Source organism: Maylandia zebra, linkage group LG5, assembly GCF_041146795.1.
Source record: "Maylandia zebra isolate NMK-2024a linkage group LG5, Mzebra_GT3a, whole genome shotgun sequence".
Lineage (NCBI taxonomy): Eukaryota > Metazoa > Chordata > Actinopteri > Cichliformes > Cichlidae > Maylandia > Maylandia zebra.
Genome location: NC_135171.1, coordinates 8,352,757 through 8,371,959, shown reverse-complemented (window position 1 = coordinate 8,371,959; position 19,203 = coordinate 8,352,757). Strand labels below are relative to the sequence as shown.

General features: G+C 44.6%; 1 protein-coding gene across 1 annotated transcript; it reads left to right on the top strand.

Moving 5' to 3' along the window:
• The first annotated feature begins 555 nt into the window (after positions 1-555).
• Positions 556-2,238, top strand: LOC105941106 (E3 SUMO-protein ligase ZBED1). The gene is made up of 2 exons (XM_024802361.2): positions 556-1,187; positions 1,415-2,238. Exons 1-2 carry the CDS (start codon positions 685-687, stop codon positions 2,064-2,066), a joined length of 1,155 nt encoding a protein of 384 aa, XP_024658129.2. The 5' UTR covers positions 556-684; the 3' UTR covers positions 2,067-2,238.
• The last annotated feature ends 16,965 nt before the right edge of the window (positions 2,239-19,203 follow it).

Genomic DNA, 19,203 nt, shown 5'->3' with positions numbered 1-19,203 from the left:
GTTAATTGTGATAATTAAATTTTGGGATTAATTACGTTAGAATATTTAACTATTTAGCGCAACACGCAGATAAGTCCCATAATTCCACTTGATTTGTTTACCGCGCCACTGAAAATGGAGAAGCAGGAACAGGATGGCCTTCTGGATGGGGAATTTAAATACAAGAAGAACATAGATGGGACAATAAACAAACGCGTTGTAATTTGCACTCACTGTAGTAAAGAGTTTCAATTTCACCATTCAAATTCGACCTTAAAATACCACCTTAATGCCAAACACGCGTTTGTCGGGGCAGCAGCTTCACCCGGCCTGCGTCAGACCACTCTTAGTGAACGCAGGCCACTCGGTAAGTCTTCTTTGGACAAACTGACCGACAATATAGCCAAATGGATAGCAAAGGACTGTAGACCGCTAAGCATTGTGGAGGACAAGGGCTTTGCGGATGTTTTAAAGGTTGCATCTCAGGACGCGTCCTACAAGCCCCCAGCGAGAAGCACAATAACAATTCGAATCCACGAACTGTATGAAATGGAGAAAAAGAAAAAAGAAGAGGCTTTAGTTCACACAGAATGCGTGGCTCTGACAGGAGACCACTGGACATCATTGAGTAATGACAATTACCTGGGAGTTACTGCGCATTTAATCACTGAAGCCTGGGGTCTGACATCCTTTGCGCTGACTATAATGAAAACGGAAGAGCGGCACTTTGCGGAGGCTTGTGCAGAGCAGTTCCAGACTGTTGCTCGCAGGTGGAGAATTGAGGAGAAGGTGACAACAGTAGGCACGGACAGTGCGCGCAATATGATCGCCGCGGCTCGCATCATGCCATTCAATCACATGCCGTGTACCGCGCACATTCTACAGAGATGCATCACAGTGAGTCTCGCAGACAGTGGCTTTGTCACTGCGCTGGCCAAATGCCGCAAAATTGTTGGACATTTTAAGCACAGCCCAGCAAACACAGCAGAGCTGAACGCAGAGCAGGTGTCACTGGGGCGCAAGCAGGAGCCGTTGGCCCAGGACGTGCCTACGCGCTGGAACTCCACGCTGGAGATGGTGAAGCGCTTGATCCGCAACCAAACTGCAGTAACCGCGACTCTGGATAAACAAAAGCATAAACTTGTCCTCCTGACGCCTCCAGAGTGGGACAAACTCCAGAGACTGGAGACACTTCTAGAGCCCTGCAGGTGAGCCTGTCATTGTGACCATAATTGTAGGTTTAGATTAAATGTATCAAACATACATCTTAAATCAGTTTTGTTATTATGAAAATGTCTTATTTAAAAAATAAATGAAATCAAATATTTTATTAATATTACCTAGTATTAAAAAGCTTTTTTTAATTTGCTGTCTTATCTGTGTGTGTGTGTGTGTGTGTGTGTGTGTGTGTGTGTGTGTGTGTATTCCACTGCAGATATGTGACTGAACTGCTGGGAGGAGAGGCCTACGTCTCCTGCTCTGTAGTTCTACCAGCCTTCTGCCACCTGCGCCGTGTCATGGAAGTAACTGATGAGGACCCTGCATATGTGGTGAGGTTTAAAGAGAAGTTTAAGGAAGACCTTGCTTCCCGCCAGGAACATACCAACTATGCATGGCTCCAGATCGCAACTGCACTGGACCCACGTTTTAAAGACCTACGCAGTGTGCCCAAGACTGACAGAGAAGCAGTGTGGACCACACTGGCAGGCATGCTGCATGAAGACTCTCCTAGAAGATCACACACTGCAGAAGAAGGTCCAGCCAAGAAGAGGCTGAGCCTGCTGCAGATGGACTCTGACTCTGAGTCAGAGGAGGAGGTACAGCAGGACAGAGCCATACAGCGCTACAGAGCAGAGCCCTGCACTGCCTTAGAGGACTGTCCCTTACAGTGGTGGGCAGCTCATGCAGGAGCCCACAGCCAGCTGGCCCGCCTTGCTCGCAGATACCTGGCCACTCCTGCCTCCACAGTGCCCTGTGAGAGGCTGTTCTCTGTAGCAGGGCACATTGTGAACAAGAAGAGGTCTGCTCTGCACTCAGAGAACGTGGACAAGTTGGTTTGTCTCAGCAACTGGCTGAAGGATGAGTAGACCAGAGGACCGTGTGTTTAGAGCTTGTTCTATGGTTGAATGTGATTTAAACAATACTTTTCACTGTTGTTCATATTTTTTTGCACTAATCTACCTTACCCAAAAGGATGATTGGAGATTTTTTCTATTTTGCCTGTTGAATTAGGCCTATGTTCTGTGAACTTGAAGATGTATATGGTGTATATGACAAAATTATGAACATGGTAATAAATCCGGTCAATTTCTAGCAAACCAGCTAAAAATAAATAAAGAAAAAACAAATATATGTGCTGTTCAAGATTCATCTGGGAACACAATATATGATCCGATACAAATAAACAACATTTTCAGGGATTTCTATAAAACGTTGTATTCACCACAAATAAACCCATCTAAAAAAGAAATTGATCAGTTTTTGGACAACATAACTCTTAAAAATTATTGGACACTCAAGCAATGGCACTGGATTCACCACTGACACCAGGTGAACTCCAGGAAGCTCTGATAAGTATGCACAATAATAAGGCTCCAGGTCCAGACGGCTTTCCTGCAGAATTCTACAAAGAATTCTGGTCGATTCTAGCACCAGTTTTCTACAGAACGTTGTTGGAAATTAAAGAAAAGGGCAGACTTCCATCAAATATGAATTCTGCAAACATTAATCTCCTGCTAAAACCAGGCAAAGACCCTGTATATCCCTCAAGCTATCGTCCAATATCCCTTATAAACGTAGACCTTAAAATAATCTGCAAAGCTCTCTCAAAGAGACTGGAGAAAATAACCCCCCTCTTAATTCATCCTGACCAAACTGGTTTCATAAAAGGTAGGCACTCATCAACAAATACACGTAGATTACTTAATTTGATAGACTACTCATACAGTAAAAACCTAGAAACTACAATATTCTCTTTAGACGCAGAAAAAGCATTTGACAGAGTTAACTGGAAATTTCTATTTGCAACTTTACACAAATTTGGTTTTGGATCCTCTTTCATAAACTGGTTAAAAATATTATATAATTCCCCAACAGCTTGTGTTAGAACAAATGACCAGACATCCTCCAGCTTCTGTCTCTTGAGGGGCACCAGGCAGGGATGCCCACTCTCCCCTTCACTGTTTGCAATTTTTATTGAACCACTAGCAGCAGCAATTAGACAGAATTCAGTAATTAAGGGCATAAAATGCAAGAACGTGGAACATAAAATCAGCCTTTATGCGGATGATGTGTTACTCTTTCTCCAAAATTCACAAACCAATATCTCTGGGGTGATTGAATTGATAAACTCTTTTGCAAGAATATCAGATTACTCAATTAACTGGTCAAAATCTACAGTTCTACCGATTAATTGCTCCCTCCATAATTCCTCTTCTACACCACTGCAATCGGGAAATATAAAATATTTAGGTATTAATGTTTCTCCCAAGCTTGCAGATCTAACTAAATTAAACCATATCCCACTTTTAAAGAAGGTAGAAGATGATCTGGCTAGATGGAAATCTCTACCCATATCACTCATGGGAAGGGTTGCCGCTATAAAAATGATGGTCTTACCAAAAATAAATTATTTATTCTCAATGATCCCAACTAAACCGCCACAAGATTGGTTCAGATCTCTAGATTCATGTATGTCCAAATTCCTTTGGAAAAATAAACCCCCACGTATAAGCTTAAAAACACTACAAACGACCAAGGATAAAGGAGGACTAGAACTGCCTAACTTTCAGCACTACTTCTTAGCCAACAGGCTTCAATTTATCTCAGGATGGCTAAAACACACCCTCTTAGATGAACCTTGGCTAGATGTAGAACAAGCACTTTGCAATAATCTAGAGATCTCAGACCTACCATTTATCAGCTCAAACATCCAACGACATGAATGCTTTAAAAGCATCAACATCAGCTCTTCTCTGACAGCATGGTGGGAGTTTCTAAAATTGACAGCGTCTTCATTAATCCCATGCAAACGTACACCTATCTGGAACAACCCTGACATATTACAAAACAATAATATGATAAACTTTTCAGATTGGAGTGATAAAGGAATCAAATATTTAGAACATATACTAGAAGGAACAGAATTTATTTCATTTGACAGACTAGTTACACAATATGGGATCAACAAGAAAAGATTTTTAGAATATCAACAAATTAAATCCATAGTAAAAAAGAAATTTAAACCGGGTCAAGTTGAACTACAAACACCACCAAGTGTGGTTCAATTTCTTACTCTTAAAACCCCCAAATTACTATCCAAAATATACAGAATGCTTTCTAAAACAGATGAATCAATATCACTTCCTATTGCAAAATGGGAAGCGGATTTATCAGTTAACTTAGACCTAAACTTCTGGTCTCAGATTTGCTTAAAAACCTTTCATCTAATTAGAAATCCCAGTCTGCAATTAATTCAATACAAAATACTACATAGAGTGCACTATACAGGTCATCGGATGTTCAAGATGGGCTTTACGTCTACCAACAACTGCTCACACTGCCAAACCAATTCACCAGACAATTATATCCACGCTCTTTGGTTCTGTCCACCAGTTCAGAAGTTTTGGCGCGAGATATGTGAAGACTTATCAAAGTGTCTGAAATGTAACATTCCAACTTCCCCCTTAGTGTGTTTGTTGGGCAGCTTAGATAATGTCACTTCAGAAAAGAATATCGCCCATATGGTTTTCACTGCCCTATGCATAGCCAAGAAAACAGTCCTCATGAACTGGAAAAATAAAAATAATCTTAATTCTAACCAATATAGAAATTAGGCTACTGACCTGGTAGCCTGGCTGCCCCTGGGTGGGTCCGGGATGGGCGTGAGGTTCTGGGGCGCTCCGTCTCTGGGCTGGGGCCCGGGCCGGGCCTCGGGGGCTTGGGTCCTGGTTGGTGTGTTGCCGGGGTTGTGGCCCAGCCCTGGAACAGGGTGCCGCCGGTGCATCGAGCCACCTGGGGGGCTCTTCAACTGGTGGGGAAGATTGTCACATCTTGCAGGAGCTTTCCTCTCCTCAGGGGCTCTCTCTACAGGAGGGGGAGATACAGGAGAGGTGGAGGAAGATCTCAGCCTGGATGTTTATTGTCTTATGTAGTCTGGAAGAAGAGTGGATGGTGGGGTGGGTGCAGTTTTCTCTGTGGTGGGGTTGGGTGGACTGTCCTGGGCTCTGTGGGGCCGGGAGGCGCTGCTGCGCTGGGCCCCGGTCTGGATGGACCTGGGCCCCCTTTCCCTGGTGGGTCGCGGAGTATGGGGGTGCCTACTGGGGTCAGCGGGGGAGCTGGCCCCAGGGAGGGGTCACTTGCCCCTCCCTTCCTTCCCTCCCCATCTCCAGCTGCCTCTCTCTTCCCGCTCCACCACAACCACCCACACATGCAGGACCTTGGAGTAGGGGTATGTCACCAGGGTGCAGAGGAGGCTACCCCCCCCCCCCCCCTGTCCCCTTCTGGCTGCCTCTGCCTCAATTTTATCCCACAACTTAGACATTCACATTACTCACACTCTCATTACACATACATATAGGATCTTGGGGGTGGGCACGATACACGGAATCCAAAGTACCATCAGGGTGTACACCCCACCCCTGGCGTCGTTGCCCACCTCTCAATGTTAAATACACGTAGACATTGAGGGCCAGCAGGAGGGACTATGTGCTTACCTGCTGCTCTCTGGCAGGTAGCTCCATGCCCTCCTGGATTTTAAATGCACCTTAGAACACACATGCATCAACACTACAATGAGCGGGTGGAGGGAGGTTTGGAGTCTTCTCTCACCCCCATTCTCTGCGACCTGCTGGAGCGGGGGGGCTAGGAGAAGGAGTTGGCCATCCGACTGCGGTCTGGAGTGTGGGGCCTCCCTGCTGCTGCGGAGTCGGGGCGGTCTGCCTCCCCCCACCGCAGGGAAAAGGGTAACACCACCTGGGTCTGGGTGCAGTTCCCCCCCTCCAGGGGCAAGGGTACCTAGACCCGGGGCTTAGAGTACGCTTGGGGAGTGTGATCGTGTGTACAGCGTCTCTTTATGTCTGTCTCCATGTTGGTTGAGTGTGGAGTAAGTGTATATGAGAGCATGAGGGTGGGAATGGATGTTTGTATATGTGTGTGCCTGTATTTCTGTGTCTATATGTCAGGTTGGGTGTCAGGCGCCACCTCTCTGGGGACATCTTAGGCCCTCCAAGGTATGGAGGCCTATCTCCCCCTACCACCACTTCCCCTGCCAGTGGCGGACTCCCTCAGACATCGGTGCGTTGGTGGTTCTTTGTGTCCGGGGATGGGCGTCCAGGTACACACCGGCTCACTCCTTGGCGGCCGCTTATCGGGGCCTGGAGCCTGGGGCTTGCTCGGGCCACTTCGGAGGTGGGGTGCCCTTGGCCTCTCGGCCTGGGGCTCGGTCACTCAGGCACGGCTGGCTGCTGGCGGAGCTCACGGGCGCGTCACTGCAACTCCCCCTGGCTTCTGCGCCGCGGCTGCTGAGTGAGCCCTCATCTGGGACTCTCCTCAGCTCTTTCTGGGACAGTGGCGCGGCTGCCCCTCTGTTGGTCTTCCTTGGTCTCTTGTATTCTGGGGGCCTCTGGATGTCTGGAGTTTTGATCAGCTCCATACCTGCTTCATGCCCTGGAGGACGGGGCTGTGGCCCCCCCCACACCCTCTAGCAGATCATTACATGAAGGAACCTTTTAAAAACAAGCGCGTCCATGCTCACAGGTGTACACACGGGTGATCACACCCACAAACTACACCCTTTTTGGCTCCTACCTCAAAGCACACTGTGTTCTGTTGATCTTATGTGCTGCACAATAATGTTTAATATTTAGTATTTACTGTCATATTCCCATATATCATTGTGATGTTGTTTATTCTATTACTCTTGTTCTCTTCTGCTTGTTTTCTTTTTTCTTTCTCAGCAGGTGACCCAGGTGATTGATATATGCATTTTTTTTTCTTCTTTTTTTTCTTTTTCTGCTCATTCTGTTGGTTTTTGGTTTTTGCCCTTCTCCCCCGTCCCTCTTCTCAGCTGTTTCTCTTTCCCTCTTTCTTTCTCCCCTTCTTTCCCCCAGTCAAGTCTGTCCCATATTCAGTAAGTGAAAATAAAATAAACAATAAAAGGTGAATCAAATGGACCATTATGGCAAGGCTGGGATGGTCAATTTGGTAAAGTAAATCCGTTGGGCATCTTTCTTTGCCTTTAGACAACAATTCTGATGGCAAAAGAGCCAAACGGGACAGGCACAAAAAAGAGAAAAAAAAAAGAAGAAGAAGATGTATATGGATAAAACAATGTGCTAGATTTAAACGGGTGGAAAACATTCAGTAAAAATCCCTCACAATTATTTGAAGCCCTGTTCTGCTTGTACTGCTTGTACTCACAATTAATAATAAATAAAACAAACAAGTGTGGTAAAAACCACTATCTGTCCCGATTTTTACACATATATACACATATACACATATATTTCGAGTTGCGATTAATCAATTTTTAGGCTGTGATTAATTCGCTTCCAGCACAACACCCAGCCTACGTCAGACCACGCTGAGTGAACGCAGGCCACTCAGCGTGGTCTTAGCATTAAATAACACTAACAAGTGTGTAAAAATCCGCTATCTGTCCGTATGTTTGCACACATTTTGGTCATATTTCGAGTTGCGATTAATCATGATTAATTAATTTTTAGGCTGTGATTAATCTGATTAAAATTTTTAATCATTTGACAGCCCTACTTTCTACATAAAACTGCCCAACTTGGGCTTTGTCTGTCCAGTCAGATGAGTACGAGTCAAACATTTGAAAAATGGCATCGGGTGTATTATGACATGGATGTGTCTACCAAAGTTCATGGCACACAACAGTTGTTAAGTCATTTGAATGTGTGAACTTGTTGGTGCTATTAAAGAGAAAAAATGAAAGGAAATCTATTTCTGTCTTGACCGATGTGTCTGATAATTGTTGATGTGACAGACTGACAGAGTAGCATTTCCTGGAGACATGCTGTTAACAGTCAGCAGCAGGTTTGTCTATATGTAGACATGAATGAATGAATGAATGAAATGAATGAAACCTATTCTAATGAAGGCTAAAATGCTTTTGTTCACTTTGTCAAATTCATTCACTAGTCAGGCTAAATCAGATAATACAAATCAGAAATGTTTCCTCTCCCAAGCAAGACATCCAATCCACACAAAATTTTCACACAGTATGTTGACCGATTTCACTGTTGATTTGCACAATGCTTACTAGCCAGACTGTTTATCATCCACTGAGGGGCTTTTTGTTGTATTGCAGTTTCACACCACCAAGGCAGGCAGGCAGGCTGCTGCCAGGAGGCCGATTCTACCCAGCCAGTACGTCACGGCTCAGCTAGGAGACTTTAAACACGGTTCCCACACACAAACAAATACGCCTCCTCCCTGTTGTTCCATCTTCATAAATTTCTGCAGATTGTAGCCCTGCTTATCCTTGTTACAGTTTTGATTCTAAGCATCCAAAGTGATTGTGTGCAAATCAGTGTTTCAGGCTTGTTTTTCTTTCTTCACATTGTTCTCAATGAGCCATTTCACTTTGTCTGCTGAGTTACAATGTTTAATCAAAGGCCCTGCTGTTTTTCAGCAGGCTCATAAAGACAATTTATCTAGTAGAGGGAAAAGTTTAATGCGAGCAGCCAAAGCACTGGAATATTTCACTGAATGAATGTAACAGCCTTTCTTAGTGAACCTTTCAAAAGTTTTCAAGCCTTTTTATCAGATAAACTCAACTAAAAACTGAAATTCTGTCAAGAATTAAAACTGTACTTGTTCTTTGGCTACGAAGAGAAATATGCATTGGTTATACATACAGATGGTCCAACATAGAAATGTTACTTAGAAACTGATTTCTACAGCCACCCTGTAAAAATCGCAATTAAAAAACAATTTAAAAAAACAGTTTCCAAGTTCTGTTGAACAGAGCAAGAGATTTTTAATACAGCTTTTCCAAATGTCCCAATTGTATCTTGGATGCTTACATTATTTTAATTTACACACAGAAACATTATTTCACAAAAAAAGAAAAACTAGGTCAGAATTATCAGCTAATGGTCAGTTGTGTATCCCTTTTGATAGATAACAGCCTGCAGTCGTTTGCTGGAAAATCTCCCAAACTCGTCAGGATTTGATGATCTTTTGGCATGAACCTTGGTCTTCAGTTTATCCTACAAATTTTAGTGGGATTCAAGTCAGGGCTTTGTGTAGGCCTGTCATTAATGCTCCCCTTTTCTTCTGGAGGTCATTCTTCGCCAGGAGCATGTATGTTTTGGGTCGTTGTTGTGCTGGGGGACAAAGTCACAGTTTTGCTGCTGACTGCTTGAAGTTTTCTTTCACAATCTTCACACATCCTTCTTTCTTCATGATTCCTTCTACCTGGACAATATTCCCAGTTCCAGACACAAGCATTGGGTCTGGAACACAAGCATCCCCACAGCATAATACTCTCACCAGTGGGTTTCACTCTGTGGACATTGTTCTGTGGGTTGTTCGCGTATCCCTACTTTGTTTAAACAATAGCAGCATCTCTTTAAAGAGATGCAATTCTAAGATGCAGTATCTCATCATACCAAAGGATGTTCATCCAGTATAAATAATCTTTCTTCACGTCATCTTTACATACTTCAGTCTGGTTCGAATGTGGTTCTTTTGCAGAAGTGGAGTTTTTTTCTTGGTCTGAAACCTCAGTCATTCCTGTGCAGAGATCTAGTGATTGTCCTCTTTGAGACCACAATTCCCAACTTCGTCGCTCTCTTGTGTCTTAGCAGTTGTTCTTGGGTCTTTTAAATGCTGTGATAACTTTGTGTATCCATCTCCTGCTTCGATCAACAGTTCTTTTTCCAGTCTAAATGGACTCCTTTGGAAATAGAAATAATTTATGTGTATAAAGAAAACTAATATAGTTAGAAATAGGTTGGAAAATCACTTGGAATTATTTTGACAAAAATTTAAACTTAAATAATCTTGTCATCATCCTTTTTCCTTTTAAAAGGAAAAATAACCACCCTAATGTAGAGGTAATGTCAACCATATTGATAAATCACTGGATATTTTTACATTATCTCAGTTTACTCAGTAAGTACCTGGTTTTATGTATCCATTTAAAAATATAGTCAGTCTAAAGAGAGAAAAACTTTACAGTAAAATATCAAAGCTGTAACTACGTGTTACACGCAGCTAATAGGTAATGTTACTTCTCTATTAACTAGTTAGCTACTCACTGTAGTTAATGCTAGCTCCATGTTATCTTGTACTGGGACTGGTACAATGACATCCCCATTATAAACTCAGTATTACTCAATGCATGCTGGGTACTGCCACCCATCAGTGTCATGCGGCGGCTGTGTGAAGGCAAGAGAGGACCCAAATGCACGGCTCTAGACACACGGGGATGAACTCAAAGGCAGGTCTTTATTAACAGGAGCATAAGAAATCATACAAAACTATACTGGGAGAAACTAAAGCTGAGGCGCTGGGAAGACACGGGAAATGCACACAACCTAGAGGGACGACGCAACACAGAACAAAGGGACACTCTGACATAAATACACAGAAGGTAATGAGGGAAGTGGGAACACACGAGGAACACAGCTGAAGACAATTACTCATGACCGAGCAGGGAGGACACGAAACTGAAAATACAGGGAGTGCAGAATTATTAGGCAAATGAGTATTTTGTCCACATCATCCTCTTCATGCATGTTGTCTTACTCCAAGCTGTATAGGCTCGAAAGCCTACTACCAATTAAGCATATTAGGTGATGTGCATCTCTGTAATGAGAAGGGGTGTGGTCTAATGACATCAACGCCCTATATCAGGTGTGCATAATTATTAGGCAACGTCCTTTCCTTTGGCAAAATGGGTCAAAAGAAGGACTTGACAGGCTCAGAAAAGTCAAAAATAGTGAGATATCTTGCAGAGGGATGCAGCAGTCTCAAAATTGCAAAGCTTCTGAAGCGTGATCATCGAACAATCAAGCGTTTCATTCAAAATAGTCAACAGGGTCGCAAGAAGCGTGTGGAAAAACCGAGGCGCCAAATAACTGCCCATGAACTGAGAAAAGTCAAGCGTGCAGCTGCCAAGATGCCACTTGCCACCAATTTGGCCATATTTCAGAGCTGCAACATCACTGGAGTGCCCAAAAGCACAAGGTGTGCAATACTCAGAGACATGGCCAAGGTAAGAAAGGCTGAAAGACGACCACCACTGAACAAGACACACAAGCTGAAACGTCAAGACTGGGCCAAGAAATATCTCAAGACTGGTTTTTCTAAGGTTTTATGGACTGATGAAATGAGAGTGAGTCTTGATGGGCCAGATGGATGGGCCCGTGGCTGGATTGGTAAAGGCAGAGAGCTCCAGTCCGACTCAGACGCCAGCAAGGTGGAGGTGGAGTACTGGTTTGGGCTGGAATCATCAAAGATGAGCTTGTGGGGCCTTTTCGGGTTGAGGATGGAGTCAAGCTCAACTCCCAGTCCTGCTGCCAGTTTCTGGAAGACACCTTCTTCAAGCAGTGGTACAGGAAGAAGTCTGCATCCTTCAAGAAAAACATGATTTCCATGCAGGACAATGCTCCATCACACGCGTCCAAGTACTCCACAGCGTGGCTGGCAAGAAAGGGTATAAAAGAAGAAAACCTAATGACATAGCCTCCTTGTTCACCTGATCTGAACCCCATTGAGAACCTGTGGTCCATCATCAAATGTGAGATTTACAAGGAGGGAAAACAGTACACCTCTCTGAACAGTGTCTGGGAGGCTGTGGTTGCTGCTGCACGCAATGTTGATGGTGAACAGATCAAAACACTGACAGAATCCATGGATGGCAGGCTTTTGAGTGTCCTTGCAAAGAAAGGTGGCTATATTGGTCGCTGATTTGTTTTTGTTTTGTTTTTGAATGTCAGAAATGTATATTTGTGAATGTGGAGATGTTATATTGGTTTCACTGGTAAAAATAAATAATTGAAATGGGTATATATTTGTTTTTTGTTAAGTTGCCTAATAATTATGCACAGTAATAGTCACCTGCACACACAGATATCCCCCTAAAATAGCTAAAACTAAAAACAAACTAAAAACTACTTCCAAAAACATTCAGCTTTGATATTAATGAGTTTTTTGGGTTCATTGAGAACATGGTTGTTGTTCAATAATAAAATTATTCCTCAAAAATACAACTTGCCTAATAATTCTGCACTCCCTGTACTGACACCAAGATGTGGACCTTAAACACAACACAGTACACAGAGATGAGCACAGAACACAACAAAAGCAGTGCACAGCAAACACCGGAGCCCAAGAAAACAGCTCAAACACAGTGCAGTTCAGGGGGCCGAACATGTGGAAGGCAACGGTGGCGGCGAAGGAGACGATGGAGCTGTTCAGGGGGCCGGCCGCGCGGAAGGCAGCGGCGGCAGAACAGATCCGGAGGCCGGCCGTGTGGAAGGCGGCGGCTACAGAGCGGGACCGGAGGCCGGCCGCGAGGAAGGCGGCGGCGGCTCCCAAGCGTCAGGCGTACTGGCCGAGGCTTGGTGGGCACAGGACTAGGCGAGGCAGGACCAGACGGCAGCTTAGCAGCTGCGGGACCAGAGTAAGCCGAAGCTGACGCTGCAGACGAGGATGAAGACTCGGATGAAGCTGGACCAGACGAGGATGAAGACTCGGATGAGGCTGGACCAGACGAGGATGAAGACTCGGATGAGGCTGGACCAGACGAGGATGAAGCAGAAGCTGATGCTGCAGGCGGCGTGGATGTTGAGGTTGCAGGCGGTGGAGCCAGTGATGGCTGAACGGTCTCGTCAGAACCGTCAGCAGACATTATGATGTGCTGGCCGGGCCCCTCGGACCCGCCAGCAGAGACGAGGAGGTGCTGGCCGGGCTGACCAGAGCCGCCAGCGAAGACGAGGAGGTGCTGGCCGGGCTGACCAGAACCCCCAGTGGAGATGAGGAAGGGCTGGCCGGGCTCTCCAGAACCCCCAGCGGACAAGGCAGGTGGCAGCGTGAAAGCTGCGGAGTGCTGGATGGGCTCATCCAAGCTTCCAGCAGGAACTGATGTAGAGCTAGAGGGTATCGGGACTCCTGGCTGAATGTTAAGCTGACCGGAAGACCAAACTGCTACAGGGGACCAAACTGATGGCTGTAGTAATGGTTGTGGTGACAGTGGAGTGGGCGGTGGAGTGGACGACTGAGTTCACGGTGACTGTGCTAATGGTTCAGCTAAGGAGTGCATTAATGGCAGGACTACAGGTTGAATGACTGACTGAGCAGCAGCCTGAATGGCTGAGTGTCGTGATGGTTGTGGTGGAAGAGAAGCAGGTGGTAGTGTGGATGATGGCGCTAAGGGCGATTGAGTGGCAGACTGAACTGATGACTAGATGGTGGTAGAGGTGAAAATTGAGCTTGTGGTGGGGTAGCTGACTGAGGTGCGGGGGACACAGGAGACAGAGCTAGCGGGGACACAGGAGACAGAGCTACAGATTGAACTGAGGGAGACTGGGTAGCAAACTGAACTAGTGGTAGTAATGGCGGTTGAGGAGAAGGCTGGACTGTACACTGAGGAGAAGGCTGACTGACTGACTGAGGAGCATCCTGTGCAGCTGAGTGTAATGATGGTTGTGGGAGCGGATGTAGGACAGGTGGTGGTGTCGGGTCCCCTGAGCCTACAATGCGGATGAAAGGTGCAGGCACCTGCTGGACACCAGTCGCTCCCACCTGAGGAGTAGGTACAGGTGCAGAGATCGGCTGGGTCCTGGCGGACCTCACCTCAGCGGTTGGCACAGATTTTGGCAGGGACTGGGCGGCTGCTGTCCCCACCCGAGGAGCTGATACGGGTGCAGGGACCAGCAGAGCCCCAGTCGACCCGGAAACCGGAACAGGGACCAGCTGGGCGCCAGCCCCCCTCACCTGGGGAACTGAGATAGGTGCAGGGGAGTGCTGGGCCGCAGCTATCCCTAGAGCACAAGGGGCCTGGGAGGCGGGCCTAGAAAGAACAGTCTGCAAGAGATCAATTCCCTGCCCTGAGTGAGTGGATGAGGAACAGCGCTCTGACTTCGTAGCGTTAAGTGTGCTAAAGCTGTAGCTTACAGGCACTAAAGCACCACCTTCGTGTTTATAGACTCTAGAGAAATGTGATCAGCTGATGCACCAACAGTCTTAGAGCTTCTTTCTTCGGAGCTAATCATGCTTATACTGACAGAGGAGGGGTTAATAGCCGATGTAAACATAGGTCTGTGCACCGGAGAGGCAGATGAAACAAAGTCTTTTACCTCATGATCGCTGGTAGCAGTAAACCTAGGGAAAACAGTGGTGGGTGTAGAGCCCCCTGACTCAAGAACATTCAAATCAGTAAATACGTAAGAATGGACTTTCCCCTGGGGTGATGGCTCAGAAGTAACGAGCTGGGGTCGAGCTATCACAGGAACATTTACAGTCTTGGATTTTACTGCTTTAATTAACATCTAAGGAGGCAGGTTTTAAAGCCCCAGTGGTGAGCTTAACTGCAAAACAATCATCCTCAGCAGACACACAGGTAAAGGGCACAGAAACAGGTGTCTAACTCAGGAAATGCTGACTTTAAGTTTTCAGACCTAGGAAACACTAGCGAAGGATAATCTTTCTCAAATATGAGTCCAAACGTAGGAGAAACGGTCTCTGAGTTGACCCTCCGGGCAGTACAACGGTTCATAAGAAGTTCGGGTTCGGATTCAACATTTACAGATCGAGAGCCTTCAGAGCCTACGGCAAGAGTCACAGAGTTTGCATTCCTGCATTCAGAGTAGTGAGAACTAGCCTCAGAGTGAACAGAAAGAGTGTCTTTGTCACTCACCCCAGCCGGCTGCTCAGTAGTCCCGGAATCCGGCTGAGGAGAGGACCGGCGACGGCGTGGACGGCGTCTCCTCCTTGATGAGGGAACGGAGGTGACGGGGGAAACCGGTGATGATGCGGGGGTGACGGTCTCCTCTTCATCATCCGACCACATCGCTGCTAGGAAAGCAGCGGGAGAGCGACGGTCAGAGCTGAGAGGGGACGGAGAAGGGCTCCGCGACAGCGGCACCGAAAAACCCTCTCGTTTTAGCAGCCGCTGTTGCGATACCGTCGCGGCGAGCTTAGTTCGCTGCTGCTGCGGCGGCTGACTGGCGGAGATCTCCGTCTGCAGTCGCTGTGGTGTGGAATCACGGGAACGGACACTGTCTGCCAGCTCACGAGCTTGTAATGCCTCCTTCGCTCGGCTCAGTTCATCAATAAAGCCCTCATAGCAGGTGAGCTGGTGAAGGAAAGGGTTTCCCTCGATTATTGCCTTTATGGCGTTAAGTCCGACGGAAATTGTCCGTGAGTCTGAGGCGTGGGTTATTCATTGCATCAGACTCTGTACTCGGAGAATATCTCCCTCACGGGCGGAGCCTGCTGGGTCCATTTCGTGGTTGCGTCGTTCTGTCATGCGGCGGCTGTGTGAAGGCAAGAGGGGACCCAAATGCACGGCTCTAGACACACGGGGATGAACTCAAAGGCAGGTCTTTATTAACAGGAACATAAGAAATCATACAAAACTATACTGGGAGAAACTAAAGCTGAGGCGCTGGGAAGACACGGGAAATGCACACAACCTAGAGGGACGACGCAACACAGAACAAAGGGACACTCTGACATAAATACACAGAAGGTAATGAGGGAAGTGGGAACACACGAGGAACACAGCTGAAGACAATTACTCATGACCGAGCAGGGAGGACACGAAACTGAAAATACTGACACCAAGATGTGGACCTTAAACACAACACAGTACCGAGAGATGAGCACAGAGAGAGAGAGAGAGGCAGAGAACAAGGATGAATACGAGGGGATGAGGAGAACACAGAACACAAAGGACGGGAACACGGTACCAGAACAAACACCACAATAAAAGCATGGACACAGGGGGAATCCAAATACCAAACCAAACAATCCAATGGACATAAGGAACAAAATACAAAACCACAGGAAATCTGAGAACACTGGGTCAAAATGACCCAGGACCATGACAATCAGAGGTGGCCCCTTCCTCAGCCTGGTTCTGCTGGAGGTTTCTTCCTGTTAAAAGGGAGTTTTTCCTTCCCACTGTTGCCAAAGTGCTTGCTCATAGGGACTCATATGATTGTTGGGTTTTTCTCTGTATGTATTATTGTAGGGTCTACCTTACGATATAAAGCACCTTGAGGCGACTGCTGTTGTGATTTGGTGCTGTATAAATATAATTAAAATGAAAATTGAACTGAAGTCTGTGTTGACAAGTAGTTACATTCGTGGAAAGATATACATGTCAGATTAGAGCAGTGGGTTTAGGCCGTAGATACAGCTTAGTTTTGCCCTCGTCAATCAAGCATTGTCTGCCACATATCATTCAAGGTTCTATGTTTGCCATTTGTGCATAAAACCAGCAGTTAAGGCACATCGGAATACTTTTGGAGAGCTCTCTCAGTCATAGTAAGCATGTTAGAAAAATCAACAACAATAAACAAGACAATACAATGCTAATACAAATTGTTAATTATAAATTTCCCCCCTTTACACGAGGGGTGGCACTATATACACACACACGAGTCTAATGATATTGCAGATTTTGCACAGTTAGGATATGCACATTTCTCAGTTGTCATTTATATGACAAGCGTGGAGTTATTATTGCACATTGTTCAGTGGTTTTTGCTTTGCCATCAGTCCAACTCTGGTTCAGAAGAAACTATTGAAACACCTTGTTCTGTGAGTGATGATGGTGTGTGCCCTGCTGTGTCTTAGGTTGATCGCTTTATATTTGGTACATACCTGCAGTATCAACAATTTGATGGTCACTAGTTACAGTAAAGTACCTTACTGGTGTTTGAGAGTTAACATAATCTCTGATAGAAAAAGGCTCACAACCAGTAGGTTCCAGTTCCAACTTAAGATCAGAAACAATGAAGTGGACCAAACTGCAAGAATGCATCAGATAGAGCTTGAGTTCCAAGAAAGGAGTAAATTATCTATTACCCTTTCTTCTAATTCAATTGATCTAACTAAATGTGTTGCTTGTGTACCAAATTTCTGCACACCAACTGTGGAGAGTGCTGACAAAGTGTTTAATAAAGTTTCTTATTCTTAATAAGAATAAATGATTTGAACATGCCGTTTGTTCTGACCTCTGCCCTGACATATCTTCTGTGGCACATGAAAGTCAACAATTAGAACATTTAAATGTAAGAGACTTTTTTGGCCAGGCTTAAAAATGTTTGTTAGATGACGTTCAGGCTATCCTGTCATATGAGAGCAATATGAACATACTTACAGCATAGTATTTTTTTCTCATACCTGCTCTTCTACAGCACATACTGGTTGTTTCCACATGCTCTTGGCCAGTTATTTTGTTTTTTTCTCTACGGTGCTCTGTTCTTTGACAAACCCCTTTTGTTCCCTAACCTGTTTTTAAACTTGCCTTTGTTTTGAAATTTTGTCTCAGCACATTCCTTTGTACTTAGTTTGCCTATTTGCATTGTTATTTCCTTGTTATTGAAGAAGATTCTGATTTTTTTAAAAAGAGTTGTCCCCTTGAATGTATTTTCTGAAAACCACAACACTTTTTAATATCTAGGAAACATATTGCCTCACAGAAACAAGGTTGTTTGTTCAAAACTGCCAAGGTGGGTGCTCCCCTCTGTGATATGTGGCGCTGTTATGGTGACCGGTCCAGGAAGTACTCTGCCTTTTGCCTGATGCTGATAAATGTTCTGGCACTTTGACCCTGATTTAAATATCTCAGAGTATATATATATATATATATATATATATATATATATATATATATATATATATATATATATATATATATATATATATATATATATATAAGTTAGGCTTTACAGAAAATCATGTAGCCTCAGTATAAAATAAATAAACTTTTGTACTTTTGTAATCTTTTCCTCTAGTGCCATCATCAGGTTGAAATATGACCTGATCTCCATTTATTTGTTGCTTTTAACCACATAACTACAAACTCTGTGTCTAGCACTACTTAGCAAATATTAGCATGCTAACACGATAAACTAAAGAACAAGATGGCTGTGGTAAGATATAAATACCAAAACACTGGCATGTTAACATTGTAAGCATGTGGCTTATTACTTATTACTTATTACTTGCTCCTTGTATTGCACCTTATAGCATATATAACTTGTATACAACTGTATACATCTGTGTATCTTTTATCTTTAAATTTAAAGTAATTTTAATATAAAAATCTGCATTCTGCTAGTGGAGAGATGCCAAACTGCCTTTCATTGTTCTTGTAACAGTGACGATAAAGCTCTATCTTCTCTTCTCTTATCTCATGCTTGCATGCTGACAGTATTTAGCCTGGCAGCTGTATTCAGTAGAGTGTAGCTGTAGATTGTAGTCATGATTGATCTTGGGAACCATCACCCATATGGGCATCTACCTGTGCATTACAGGTCTTTTAAGTGGCACAGACTGAAAGCAAAGTTCTTTAGTTTCTATGAGAAGCTCAGCCCAAGACAGCAAATACACTTTTGTGCAAAGTAAAATGTGGTGTACAGACCATCTGTACAGATACTCCTCTCGCATATACGGAGGTATGGCCTCGCTCCTGAAATTTAGATGAATTATCTCCAAGTAATAATTCTGCTACCCTGTGAAAAAAGTATGTCACTGTAATCCTGGTTTTAATTAAAGTCACATCCATCTATATATTTTACTTCGCTTCCTAACCTGTGTGGGGCTGGAACCTATCCAGGCTTGTACTAGTTAAAAGACAAGCCACAAGGCGTCTTAGAGCCCTTTAGAATATTAACCCCCTGAAGTGGATGTCATCATCAGTAATGACCTTAACCCTAATCACATGCCATCACAATATCCAATTTCTATTCTTTTAAACCCTGTTCTCACAAGTCTTGGCAATAAGGGTATTGCCCCAATGGTCATGCTTTAAAATCTATTAACGTTTTTTCAGAGGGTTAAAATTCAAGTTACATGTGAATGCATCAGGAATTGGTCACTTCTAATAATTATCACTCATAATACACTGCGATGCTAACTTGCTAAATGGACTATATCATCTTCTACTCTGAGGGTGCTAATTACTATAAGCTGCATTTACCCAGTCAAACCTCACTGTATTTTATATTTGAATCA

What these genes read in the sequence shown, in the direction of transcription:
- LOC105941106 (XM_024802361.2), top strand. Translation starts at nt 685, where the DNA reads ATGAAAACGGAAGAGCGGCACTTTGCGGAGGCTTGTGCAGAGCAGTTC. An exon ending in ACACTTCTAGAGCCCTGCAG is followed by an intron (nt 1,188 to 1,414) that starts GTGAGCCTGTCA and finishes ATTCCACTGCAG; the next exon opens with ATATGTGACTGAACTGCTGG.